This window comes from Protopterus annectens, chromosome 3.part1 (genome assembly GCF_019279795.1).
Source record: "Protopterus annectens isolate FY-2018-M chromosome 3.part1, PAN1.0, whole genome shotgun sequence".
Taxonomy (NCBI): Eukaryota; Metazoa; Chordata; order Ceratodontiformes; family Protopteridae; genus Protopterus; species Protopterus annectens.
Window position 1 is genome coordinate 1,650,941,805 of NC_056732.1, and position 14,527 is coordinate 1,650,956,331.

Genomic DNA, 14,527 nt, shown 5'->3' on the forward strand with positions numbered 1-14,527 from the left:
CACTGACATTCTAGTAAAACCCATTCTAATTCTAGTTACAGAGAGGGTGATTTATGAGGTTTGAAACACCAGGGTATTAAATAATCGACAAGAAGGATAAATGTTTATCACTGACATTCTAGTAAAACCCATTCTAATTCTAGTTACAGAGAGGGTGATTTATGAGGTTTGAAACACCAGGGTATTAAATAATCAAGAAGAAGGATAAATGTTTATCACTGAAATTCTAGTAAAACCCATTCTAACTCTAGTTACAAAGAGGGTGATTTATTAGGTTTGAAACACCAGGGTATTAAATAATCAACAAGGAGGATAAATGTTTATCACTGACATTCTAGTAAAACCCATTCTAACTCTAGTTACAGAAAGGGTGATTTATGAGGTTTGACTCACCAGGGTATTAAATAACCAACAAGAAGGATAAATGTTTATCACTGACATTCTAGTAAAACCCATTCTAATTATAGTTACAAAGAGGGTGATTTATAAGGTTTGAAACACCAGGGTATTAAATAATCAACAAGAAGGATAAATGTTTATCACTGACATTCTAGTAAAACCCATTCTAATTCTAGTTACAAAGAGGGTGATTTATGAGGTTTGAAACACCAGGGTATTAAATAATCGACAAGAAGGATAAATGTTTATCACTGACATTCTAGTAAAACCCATTCTAATTTTAGTTACAGAGAGGGTGATTTATGAGGTTTGAAACACCAGGGTATTAAATAATCAACAAGAAGGATAAATGTTTATCACTGACATTCTAGTAAAACCCATTCTAATTATAGTTACAAAGAGGGTGATTTATGAGATTTGAAGCACCAGGGTATTAAATTATGCCACTTAGTGTGGTCACAGACCAAGCTGTGCAAAATAACATTATTCCCAAGAGGGAAAGAAAGGTGCAGCTGCATCATAGATAAACTTAAACCAGCAGTAGGTTTAATGAATCAGCATTACAAGGGGACAAATTTGTTCATACAAATGTATAGCATTAAAAACAGTGATTTCCTGATATTCTTTCACAGGTGGAGACTAGGTAATCAGGTCTCCTGAAATTAATTATATACTGATCATAGAAAATATTTCCCTGACTTCTGACTGGAATGAAATCAATCACGGTTTGACACCTGATGCAGACAAAAGGCTAGGAAAGTCATCACTGTTTTAAATTCTAGCCATGGTTAAACAAATCAGTAACAACTGAGGAAAACAAAGGATTGTAATAGGAAAACAATCTTGCTTCCATTATTAATTAGCTAATAGCTAGAGTTAGAATCTAAGCAGGCAAACAAGGATAGGCTTTTTATTTATTTATTTATTTGTTTGTCATTTGTTTACTGGGATGGTCCAACTGGGTCAGAAGAACCCATTTTCAGCATAGACCCAGGGAGAAAAGCTCCAATTACATAACAGAAAATCACAAATGAAACAAAAGTAAAAATTATATAAATGTACAACCATTACAGGAAATATAAAAATCACAAATGAAATACAGGTAAACTAACATAGATGCGCAAACATTATATTTACAAAGTAAATCATACCCTTTGAGGAGGCAGATGCTTAGAATTACAATGAATATAAGAGAAAACAATGTAGTTATATATCTTGCATAATATTTCAAAATAGTGTCTCTCTCTTTCTCTCTCTCTCTTTTTTAATCCCTGTGTATGGTTAGTAGAAGAGATGGATATAAGGGAGTAAGAGGGTAGATGGATAGTAAGAAAGTAGTGGGGAGAGAGTTTAGGGAGAGAATATAAGGTGTTAAGATGGGAAAGGATAGTATGAAGAGAGAGGGGGGAGGGAGGGGAGAGATTATCTGGGAAAAGCCAAGAATTGTTAAGGTGCTGTTTTAGAGAGATTTAGAGAGGCTTTTATATGGCTGAAATGTTTAAAGCTACAAAGTTTTTGTGTTTACAGTGAAAACCAAGTAAAATGTTCAAGGTTTGTACATTAGAAGATTTCCAAAAAGGATGAACTAAATGCCATTTACCTTCTCCCAAAGTATGTGCATGCATCACAGCTTCCGTGTACCTAAATGTTTTCAGTGCTTGGAATACACAGCAGAGCACCTACATTCATAATAGCCAGCTTTAGAAATGTTGAGTTTGTCTGCTTCTAAGGAACACTTCAAATACTTTAAATTTTTCACAGTTAGTTGAACCCTAGTTTCTATCAAGCATTATATGTAATACAAAACTCAAAAGGTGTAACAATACATCATAACATTTTATTTCAGAGAGCAACAACATGACCATTGGGAGTAATATATAGGTTCATAGGAAGTCTGGGAGACGTTTAAGGAGCCTACTCCCAATTTCCCAACTGCTCCAGAGCACCATCTGGTTAAGTGGCTTACTCAGAGTGAGACATTAAACAAATGGATGTTGAGGGAATCAGACCCTTGACTATAATAAGTGCTTATTAACAGCTTACAGCTTTAATCCACTGTGTTAACTTCCAGAGTAACGAGAGCCTGGCAACAATACTCTTCAGTGCTCTTTAAAGGTTCATATGTATGCAATCCAGGAAACCATTGAGAAGCCTAGCTTGCCCTTCCCAACTGCCCCATTGTGCTGTTTGGTTTGCTCCAAGTCACACAGGAGAGAAATGTAGGTTAACAGAATCAAACTCTGTACTGCAAGAATGATGATCATTAGTAGCTCATGGCCTTAACAGTCTGCACTGAGTGCCAGTCTGAAAAGAGTCCTGTAGTGGTACTGTCAACAGCTCTTTATAGAGTCACAGGCAACTACCATGCATGACTTGTACAGAGTTACACAGGAGGTATATGGAGGCTGAGAGAATCAAATCCTAAACTACAGAAAGCAGTTTGTTAACATCTCATAGCTTTAATCCACTAGATTAACAAGAACTATGACATATTCTTGCAGCTACAGTGGTCATCAGAAAACATTCTAAAATGTGATGCCAAAAAATTAAAATGTTTCATATCCATGCCTACATTGTGCACTTGCATTAAAACATGAGTAACACAACATTGTGGCATGTAGCGGGTATGGACCTCCTGAAGAACCGTCCTTCAGATGTGACATGACCCCAGGATCCCATCTCCTCCTGGTGACTACTTATACCAATGTTAAATAGTCCATGATACTTATTCAAAAATGTATGAGAGTGGGATATAGTTGGCATCCTGGGCAGAGTTTTTTTATTTTATTTTATTTAACATTTGTTGACCGGGAAAGTCCAACTAGGGCAGAGCCTATTTTCAGTGGAGACCCTGGGAGAAACACTCTAGACTCATGTCTTTGGATTGTGTACATACAAATTAAAATAGCGCTGGAAGCCAGACCATGATGGGGTTGTGAGCAGTGATAATTTTATGTTTTCTGATTATAAAATATGATATACTATAAAAATATGTACTTTGAAATCTCTATAGGCAATGTAAAATAGTGTCTTCTCTACATGACACTAGGGGTTGCTTCCAGATAAAATAAGACTTTTATTTTATTCATTTAACATTGTTAAAGATGTTATAGTACAGAAAAGTACTTTTACAATTAATTATCATTAGTCACACAATGTGCAAGTGATTGCTGAAGATCTAAATCACGTTCATTCTCCCTGCTACAGAGCCAACCCATAATGTAATCCCTTAAACCTATAATGGTTACAAGAAAAGCAGGACTGCTGCACCTGCTTTTTATAATCTGTCACCCTGAAGTTCTGTCTTAACCAACGCAAATGCATCTGCAAGGAAAGGAAAGAAGTACAAGTGCAGGGAAAGGCATGCATTCGCATAAGCTGTGCGAGGAAAAAACATGTAAAAGTGCTTGGAAAAGCCATGTAAAAATAACAAGAAAGCAATCAGTGGCCTTATCTAAAATGCGGGAGAAAGAAACTGCATTTAGTTTACACTAAAATGATTTGATTCAAAGACTGTTTCTAAAATGACTGGTTGTCAGGGTTCTGAAAAAATTTCCTTGGGTTCACAATACAAGTAACAGCATGCAGCAAATTGCAAATTCTTGCAGTTCTATGTGTTATACGTTTCTAGTTTCCTACAGTTATATGAGTCATTAAAAAAGTTTGCAAATCCAAAAAAGTCTACCGCTAAAATAATTACAGAACCATTACCATGTGGGATTCAAAAATAGGAGACATCTTACCCTGTGCACGAGAAAATACTTGGCCTGCTTCTAAAATCATTCTGTGTATAGATTGTTCCTCTGCATGTAAAAAGACCTCCGATTATAACATCTCCATTACGTCTGTATCCACTTAGAGAGAAATCTTCCAGTTTGCATTCTGAAGTTGTACTTGTACTGAAAAGACACATAAAACTAATGTACCAGAAGAAGTTCATTGTCTGCAAAAGAACAATTTGTGAAATGAGTAATTCAGTTACCACATAACTTAAAAGAAGATGAATATATAAAGACAAATACTAAACAAGCTTAAAAATATCATACTGCACCATAGGTGATGAATGGAATTAAAAACTGCCTTCAAATATCTCTTTTATATGCTTGCATTAATTCCCTATTGCAGCAATTATATCCCACTTCAGAGTAAGCATATTAACTATATGCATATATTTTTTTTATTTCAAAACATATTGCTTGCTACCAAATAATAATTAAACAACCAAGGCACAGTCAACAAGTGACCAAAACTCTTACAGTATAAAAATAAATATCTGAGTATGAATTGTTGTGTAACATAAATAACTGCAATTAGCACTTAGTAAAGTTTTATAAATATAGTAATTTCATAATAACACCACATATACAAATTGACATTTAAAAAAACATCAGCTGAATTACTTAAAATACTTTACCTATCAAAACTGCATCAATCAGAGATGGAAGTTTTTTTTTCTTGACAAATTACTGACATGCATAAGAGTTTTACACAGCTTATCACATGAAGTTAAATATATAGGTTCTCCCTATGCTGCATTTTAAACAGAGGGCAGAGGGTGTCTACAAACAAATAACTTCTGTGTGACCCACAGACGTATGCTAGTAGCCAGTGATTAGTTCAGTGATGCATACATGAATGGCACATCATGTGTCGGCACAGTCTGCTGTACATCGTAACAGCACATTGAATGACACCATCATGTATCAGCACAGTCTGCTGCACATCTTAACAGCACAATGAATGACATCATCATGTGTCAGCACAGTCTGCTGCACATCTTAGCACACTGAATGACATCATCATGTCAGCACAGTCTGCTGCACATCTTAACAGCACATTGAATGACACCATCATGTGTCAGCACAGTCTGCTGCACATCCTAACAGCACAATGAATGACATCATAATGTGTCAGCACAGTCTGCTGCACATCTTAGCACACTGAATGACATCATCATGTCAGCACAGTCTGCTGCACATCTTAGCGCACTGAATTACATCATCATGTGTCAGCAGTCTGTTGCACATCTTAACAACACACTGAATGGCCACAGCATGTGTCAGCACAGTCTGCTGCACATCTTAACAGCACACTGAATGACATCATCATGTGTCAGCAGTCTGCTGCATGTCTTAACAGCACACTGAATGACATCACTGTGTGCAAACAGTTGAGGAGTTGGTCACTGTTAGTAAGATACAGAACAGGTTATTTGTAAAGCCTAATAGAAAGTTAAGGGGTGCAAGTGAGCATCAAGTCTTGCACAGAATCCCAGACATATTATTGCAGCTACAAGGATAAAGGAGTAACAGGAAAGCTCTCAATATTCATTTATAAATGGTTTCCCTATATTTGAAAAACTTAACAAAATTCCCATTACACTTTCCCACAAATTAAATTCCAAAAAGTGAAACTTGAAAACCATAAAATGGGAAAACAATGTTTGGAGGTGCACAAGCCCCACCCACCCACATGTGGGGGGGGTTAGGCCTTCCCAGCCCTGACAAATTATTTATACCAACTTCACAGTCACACTACAGTAGAGAAAAAGAGAAAATCCCCATGAAAGTACACTGACAGCTATCATGCTGCAACACACCCTGGTTAAATGAACCATGACATTCATCTTTCACAAAAAAGACTTATAAATGAAATAGTCTTGACAAAGTGTAAACACATTTTAGAAACTGGTAGTACCTAGAAATGAGTGGGCCTATAATGTACCACTGCACTTTATTGTTATTAAGCAGGATGGACCACAATGATAGGCCAGTGCTCAGTGTATGAGACTGCAATTCTTGAATCTCATATTTGGAATAAAACTGACATACACATTATTGTACAAGCCCCAGATCTGGATTTCATTACCTCCCAAACCCTATAGCTGATGTATGTAGCCTACCTCATACAGCTCTGTTACTGGACTTTGCCTTCCTTCTGGCAAAACTATTACTTCTGGAAAAGCAAACACTCGTAGATAAATTACACAGAAATTTCAAATGTATACAAGGACATATTCAATACTTCCAAGAACCTGCAGCACCCCAAAGTCTTCAGCTCTTCAGCTCTTTATTAAAAATAACTTGAGTAAAAAACTGGTAGCAAATCACAAGTAAAGTTAAGCTCTTTTTGTCTAGGGCCTTACAGAAACAGATGCCTGGTGCCAGAGCCATGGGCACAAGCTTAATGCCAAGAAATGTATAGTTATCCCCTTTGGAAAAAAAATAGGGCCCATGAATTACCACATAGGTGGCAGGACACTAAACATCGAAAGTGTGATGAGAGACTTAAGGACACAGGTGGACAGTGGTCTCACTTTCGATAACCACATTGCCACAACAGTCAGGAAATCCTTCTATGTGGCACACCTCATCACTAAGGGCTTTTCGTCCAGAAAAAAGGAGGTCATTGTCCCACTGTACTCATCCCTCATTAGACCCATTATAGAGTACAATGCCCTGTTTGGTATGTACCTCATAAGATATCAGCAACAGAAATACCTCACTAAAAGAATCACAGGCCTAAAGCAGATGCCATATACTGACCGTCTAAAAAAACTCCAGCTATACTCTGTGGCATATTGTCTACTCAGAGGCGATCTCTGCTTAACATACAAGGCCATGTCAAACCCTGAGCTGTTGGACATGCTCCACTTAAAGAAATCCTAATCCCTCAGAGCCACATGCTCCAGGGATCTAAACCTTGTCATCACAATGAACAAAACATGCTGGAGGGATAGGTTCCTGACCCAGAGACTCCCCATACTGTGGAATAGACTGCCCATACATATCAAGCAGAGCACCTCATTGGCCCTCTTCAAAAGGAACCTTGATGATTGGATGGGAGATAGGAAATTCACCCCAGGGATCATGTCAGCCACCCTGCTAGACAGGGGCCCAGAGAAGTAAATATTGTGGGAAGAAATATCCAGGGAATTGTTATGGCTAGGCTTGCATAGGCCCTAGGGCTGATAGCCTAGTACCGACCTATGAACCTATTTAGTAACTATACTTCTTCAGGACTTTGGGGTGCTGCTTGTTCCTGCTTTGGTTTGTCATTTCTACAGTTTGTGGTGCTGTTTGTGTTACTTCCAAGAGCCTACTGTCTTACATTTTCACAGATCATAAACTTTTTAGTCAGCACTGTACTCCTGATTTTCTCATTATCATTGAAATGAAATGCCTTATGGAGTCAATACGAGATCAAAACTACCACAAGTGCTGATTAGTTTCATATGTGCATAGGTTCATAGGTGATTACTAGGCTAATGGCACAAGAGCCTTTATAACCCAAGCCAACAATACCCAGGATATGACAATATTATATTTTAATTCCCCAGATATGGGATGGGGTAGTATCAGGGTAGTGGGTCTTTGGGTGTTGGAGTCCTGTGTCATTGTACAGACTGTCTATGTCCATAAGGGACATTGGCAGTACCCCAGGAGTGAATTTACAGTTCATCTCCATTTATCCAAATTCTTTTTGAAGAAAGTGAGGAACGGGCTTTGTTTAATGAAGATTGGAGGTTTATTCCATAGGCAACGTAGCCTTTGGGATATGAATCTGTCTCCACAGCAAGTTCTGTTAGAGTTACAAATAAAGTTCAGGTTCATGGAAAATGTTACTTTTGTATACTTTTTTTTGCAAATATGTAATATTTTCACCAGGGCTGGATCAGAGAATGCCTTGTAGGTCAGGCATAAGTCACCTCTCAATAAACGACATGAGATGGATAAAGTGATAGGGCCTTTACTCAGTCTGCATAAGACATGTGTCTTATGCTTTCTATTTTTTTTTTTTTAAGAAACTTCTGGGGCCACTTCAATTGGTGTAACTGCCTGGTTAGTTAAATGCAGAAGGGCTCATTGTACTCGATTATGAGCCTGATGAGGGCCGAGTACAACGACACTATTCAAAGAAATCCTTGTAACAGCCAGGTCCAGGAAAAGATCCATCAGACTGAAATAAAACAATCAATTTATTGCTGAGTGCTTTCATGTAATACCTTCAATTTCATCAGAACAAATTACTCTGTCTCCATATTAACATTTAAAAAGCTTTCATAAAACCATCATGTGACACATTCCATCCAAACAAAAAATGAAAACAACACATACTAAATCAATTAGTGTTTTTCAAAAAACATTTTGTTACCCTATTGAAATTATAGGAATACTCAATTAAACATAATGTTTTACTCTTAAAAGTTTATTAATCAAACAAAATTCACTTAGGCTAGAAAAATTTGTAGCATTTATCTAACATTTGCTTACTGAGAAAGTCTGACTGGGCAGAGCCCATTTTCAGCAGTGGCCCAGGGAGAAATGCTCCAGACGCATGTCTTTAGAAAGTGGTAGGCAACCGGAGCACCTGGAAGAAATCCATGTGAATGCAGGGAGAACATACAGACTGCACACAGAAGGTGCCCCAGCTGACAATCGAACCAGAGAACCTGTTATTGTTAGGCGGCAATGCTAACCACTGCATAAGTGCACTGCCCAATAATTGTTTAACCACTATTTAACAATAAGTGCCACCACAACTCAAGCTATTCAACATATTCACTCATCCATCCACCACAAGTGTGTTGTTTGTATGTACTTCATTTATTTTAATGAGTTTGAATGGTGCATTGGTGTTTTTACTTTTTTCTAATATCATACAAATGCTCATAAGCTTGTTCACTTATCTTTCTGTAAGTCTTCCCCACATAAAATGCTAGGCAAAGCTGACATTGAGTAAATACACCATGCCCCTCAAATCACAGGAAAAATGCCCTCTAGCTTGGATGGTTTTATCCCTAATACAAACATAATCTCACACCAAAGGGTAGCCAAACTGATGACAGTGGCTACACCAAAGCATCACAAACTTATGGTCAATTTGAGATCTTAAACACACAGGTTTCACCTCTCCCATAAACTTATTAAAAAATGTATCTTTCTTATAAATAATTGGTTGCTTATCCCCCAGTTTTGCTGTCACCTCAATACTTTCATTTAATAGCACTCAGTTCTGCAAAATAGCAACAAAGGACCACTACCCAGGGTAAATTTCATCACAATAGCACTCTTATCATTTACTAAAGGGAGTATATCACAATCCTTAATAGCTACATTATCCCCCCAAATAATGGGAGTATAAAAAATATTCTTCCTTCTGACTACAACTTCCTCTACTATTGGTTTCACAAACTGTGAAAGATAACCCCTTCTAAAAAACATATTAACCAAAATCTCACATTCACTAAGGAAGGTGTCAAAATCGGAAACCATCTGGGCCAAATGTACTAGATGACCCTCAACCACAGTTTTTTTTTTTTCTGGTGCTTCAGGTGCCAGCTACTATAACATAAAGAAAGGAGTAGAAAAGGTAGATTTTCTATAGATGTTTGACACAAATGTAACATTTTGATAGTCTTTTTTAAGCTCAATTTCCAAATATTAACCACATCTCAATTAGCATGATAGGTAAATTGCAGAAATTTGGAAGTATTATTAATATAGGCAATAAATTCATCCAACTTGTCTTCTGAATCAATCCAAAAAATAAATATGTCATCCAAGACCTCTGTATAAAAGGACCAAGACCCACAAAGCCAATACTAAAATGTATTCAGTCTCCCAATGGGCCATAACAAAGTTAGCAAAGATGGGGGCACAAGCTGCCCTGATCACTACTCCAGTTCTTTGTCCAAGTAATTGTCCTTCAAAACAAATAAAATTATTTTTTAATACTATTTCCATAAGGGCAAGTACAGTGTTTAACAAAGGTCAACACTGGAATTATACTGATACATTCTCCAAACAATTGTAGCCCAATCCCACATGGTATAACTGAATACAAATCCTTGACATCAATAATCAAGAAAATCCCTTCATTTCAGAATGGGACTTCCCTAATTTTCCTTAAAAACTCCCATGAATCTTTACAAAACTGAGGTAAACTATCTATTCCCCTTTTAAGGGTTACATTCGGAAACTTAGAAATGAAATGAGTCGTGGACTTCCCCACATCAACAATAGGTCTCACAGGTGGCTCATTAATATCCTTATGAGTTTTCAGGATGCCAAATATAGCTGGCCACAGAGGCCTATCATTCAATAAATTAACATACTTATCCTTATTTAATAGGCCTTCAAATAACATATCTGCAAGAGCCAAATTAATCTTATTATATGCAATATTAACCTTGTTAATAGATATGTCTTCATATGAACTGTCGGTTAATAAATTATACATTTGATTAAGGTAGTCAGTCTTATCCATGATAACTATCCCACCACCTTTATCACGTTTCACGATCCCCAAATTTCTATTAATGCACATCTTCTCAAAAAGTTAGCATTCATACAGTGTAAGATTAAAGCATTTATTAGTTGGTTCACATTCCAAAGCAGGTCTAATATTTAACTCACAAATCTTTTTGAAGGTTTGCAACAACTGGTGAATAGGAGAGTTAGACTAGGACTTCGTAAACAAGAGGTCTCTGACAACATTTCAACTTCAGAATCAAACCAAAGTGAAAAATTAAGTTTTCTAACATACAATTTTAAATCCACTAACACGTCAATAATAAGAGCTCTCCTAGCCAGAACAATACCTTTTTCTAAAAGGCCCGCATGTCTTGAATTAAAATTACTAGATGAATAACTGAAAATTTTCATATCCAATCCAGTATTATTTATAATCTTAACCATAACATCACCAGAACCAGGTTCTAATAATGTAAAACTCAATGCCGCCTCTTCTGGTTGTATGGTTTCTTGAATTCTGGTCACTTCTTGAAAACACTGCTTCACCTTCTTGTAATAAAAACCCCACAACACAGGCTGACTGTTGTTCGCTCTGTTCATAATGCGCTCCAATTTCCTTGGCAAGGAGTGGTCCAAAGGGATTGGATCATGAGTATCTATTGAATCATAAGGATTAGGGGAGGTTGGTCTACAGTCAAAGTCCACCAATCTTAAAACACCATTCATATCAGTAGCTGCTCTATTGGAAGAAACAGTGGGCGTATTAGGGTAAGCTTTCACCCTGGAATAATCCTCACTATCTCTGTGTAGTTTATTATTTTTCCACTTTACAATAGCCTCACAAGTTTTATCTATGCCCTTAAAAACACGGTTGTATTTAAAACAGTAGCTATAAAACAATTCTTCCCAAATAGAACTGTTCAGTAAATTAATAAAGTTCATCATCCATTTACTCACTGATTATATTTAATAAGCACATTCCTCAACTCACAACCATGTTTATCAAACAAGGAAAGTAATTCAAGATGTAGTTCTGACCCACTAATCAAGCCAGCAGGATATCAAAGCTCCTAAGGCCCTTGGGAACCTGTTTTAACTCAATACCTTTCCAAAAATACTCATTCTCCAGTTGAAGCTTCTTGTATTTCAGTAGCTTCTTCTCAAACTCTGTTATTCGCACATTCAAAGTACCAAAATTCTCTGTACTTTTAGAGTGACCAAAATCAAAATGGTTGTTAATCCAAGTAGTCAACTGCTCGCCATCCCAATTAGATATACTTTTATTATCTAAAGACTGCATACCAATGGTAATTGGTGTACACTGACCCAATGGAATACTAGGAGATGGTCCGGTACTACTGTGACCATTCAAGGCTATCTGACCATGACATTGACCAGATAATCCCTGCACAAGTAATGACTGTTGACTTATCTGCTGAATTGCTGAATTATCTGTTGCAATAACTAGGTTAAACCACCTATATTATGATTCAATTCACCACCATCTGAGTTCCCACTTCACAGATCCATGCCACAAGGTGCCGTTGCTGACATACTCAACATAAATTACAAACTAGTAAAACAATAAAAAGACAAGCACTACAAGGAAAAGACTAAATCACTCAAAAAAATCCTTGTAATAACCAGGTCCAGGTAAAGAATCATCAGACAGAAATAAAATAATCACTTTATTGTTGAGCAGTTTTGTTCAATATTTTAAACTTAGGATCATAAGATCATAGGAGTTTACGAGGATATCAACCCAAAGGTCATTTCAAGCCCAGCTTTCTCATCCCAATATAATACCATAGATAAAATAGTCAATACCAAGGATGGCATTTAGAAGTGACTGCCCATGTTCAGGAGGGTTGTGGGCATCTATCCCTGTTAAGAATATATGGTGCCCCATCCATTTGTTCAAGTTCCTTTCGAACAGTCTCATAGAGGTGCACTATTTCACATGAATTGGTAGCCTATTCCAAAGATGTGGCAGCTGCTCTAAGACAAATCTGTCTCTCCAGCATGTCCTATTTAATTAGCAGGCCACAGTTAGGTCCCTGGAATGAGTAGTTCTAGTCCCATTTCATTTACGGATGTGCAGCAAGTTCTTTAGGTTTGGGTCTGAGATTGCTCTGTAAACCAAGTATAAGTCTACCCTAAGAAGTCTACATGATACAGAGTATAATGGCAGGGACTTTAGTCAGTCTGTGTAGACACATTCTGACGTCCCTTGCTCTTCTTTATTAGAAACCTCTGAGGTCTCACCAATTACTGCAGGTGCTTTCTGCAGTACATGCCAAACCAGGTGTTAGATATTATAAGGTTGAAATTAATTCTGTTGTAAATATGCTGAAAGAAAAAGCTTGCTTAAATGCAGAAACAGAGTTTAGTAATATGTGATCAGCAACCATACTAAATGACTGTGGCTTAAAAAAATAAGGAACTTGCTTATGAGTGTATTACACACACATCAAGAAAGCTGACTTCTTACAGACGTGACAAGAATGTAATCTGCTTTCACTGGACAACAGGACATGTTTTTCTAAGAAAGTTTAAAAATGTGCTTTTCTAATCCACAAGGCATTTTCTTGAAGACAGTTTACTTATCAGCATTTGCACAAGAACAGATGTGTTAGCATTTGCGTCATCAAGCCAGTATCTTTCCAAAACTAAGAGGGTGTGTGTGTAACTAAAATATGTATAAAAAGTCTGTATTAAATCTAGTTATGTTAGAAGTATGGTAGGGACACAAGTCCTGAGGTAAATGGTATATCTCTCACATCATCTGTACTATATGAGAAGTAAAGTTGGAACAGTACTTTTAACTGCAACGTTGGTCTGTTTGATTTATTATAAAAAGTTATTGGTTACTGCTCTCTAAAGTTGATGCTGCAAAGTATATTCTCTCATCAGTGTATATTCTGCAAGTTTCTGTATGCGACAGACTGTGAATGCAAATATAACTAGACTTTGAATTTTAGCAGAATCCAGCCAGCAAATCCCACAGCAAGAGCAAGCAGTAAGAAGCAGCAGTAAGCAGATCCAAATATTTTTTCAATGGCGAGCCAGGCAGGAGTGTCTAGAGCCATATAATTTTTCAATGGCAAGCTAGCCTGCATCTGAACCTACACTCTGCATTCAAACACAGGGGGAGCGATGGTAAGCCCTGCAGAGGGTTACTTCAGTTACATTGCAGTAACTAACATTTGTACGTATGTGTCAATTCTGAACAGAAGTATTCCAGTTTATGCAGCTTGCAGTAGTAAAGTTTTTTAGATGTCTACATCCGGAGTGAGACAGAAGTTCCAGTCGCAGTGCCATCATTTCACTAAAGAAAAGGGGGATATCCACTAGCCCAACAGTCCACTGCCTGTTGTGCTTTCACAGCTTCTCAAGTGACTTTGAAAAATTTCCAGCCATCTGCAACAACAGCCTGATCACCTGTTTTCTTGCTCACTGGTAAGACTTTTTTCTACGTCACATTTTTTTTGTATGGATGCTATTCGACAGTTTGGATATTGGACAGTTTGCATATTATAAGACAGTTTAGATATTAGACAATTTGGATGTTTAATTAGACAGTATGGATATTTTCATGCATAATTCAAGCAAATGTAAAAAATTGCAATGTTGGTATACACAGCATATTAGTAAATGTAAAACCTTAGTAGGGCAGGTTGATAGTAAGGCATTATGCAAATGTATTACAATATTTGACTGGTATCTCAAAGAAAACCATGTGAAATATGACAAATGTTTATTGTGTGATTCAACAAAAACTGCATTTTGTGTATTATGTCATTAAAAAGTATTACATGATGTTGCTAACAAAGTAGACTGTAAAGACAGATCTGTTCATGATAAAGAATTAT

The 14,527-nt window shown here is 36.9% G+C and overlaps 1 protein-coding gene across 1 annotated transcript in view; it reads right to left on the bottom strand.

The window, feature by feature from the left end:
• Positions 1 to 14,527, bottom strand: part of LOC122797828 (extracellular calcium-sensing receptor-like) — a 167,009-nt gene that overhangs the window by 144,440 nt on the left and 8,042 nt on the right. Inside the window, exon 3 of the mRNA XM_044066351.1 lies at positions 4,143 to 4,298. Coding sequence (XP_043922286.1) covers positions 4,143 to 4,298 — 156 coding nt within the window. The remainder of the gene's footprint in view (positions 1 to 4,142; positions 4,299 to 14,527) is intronic.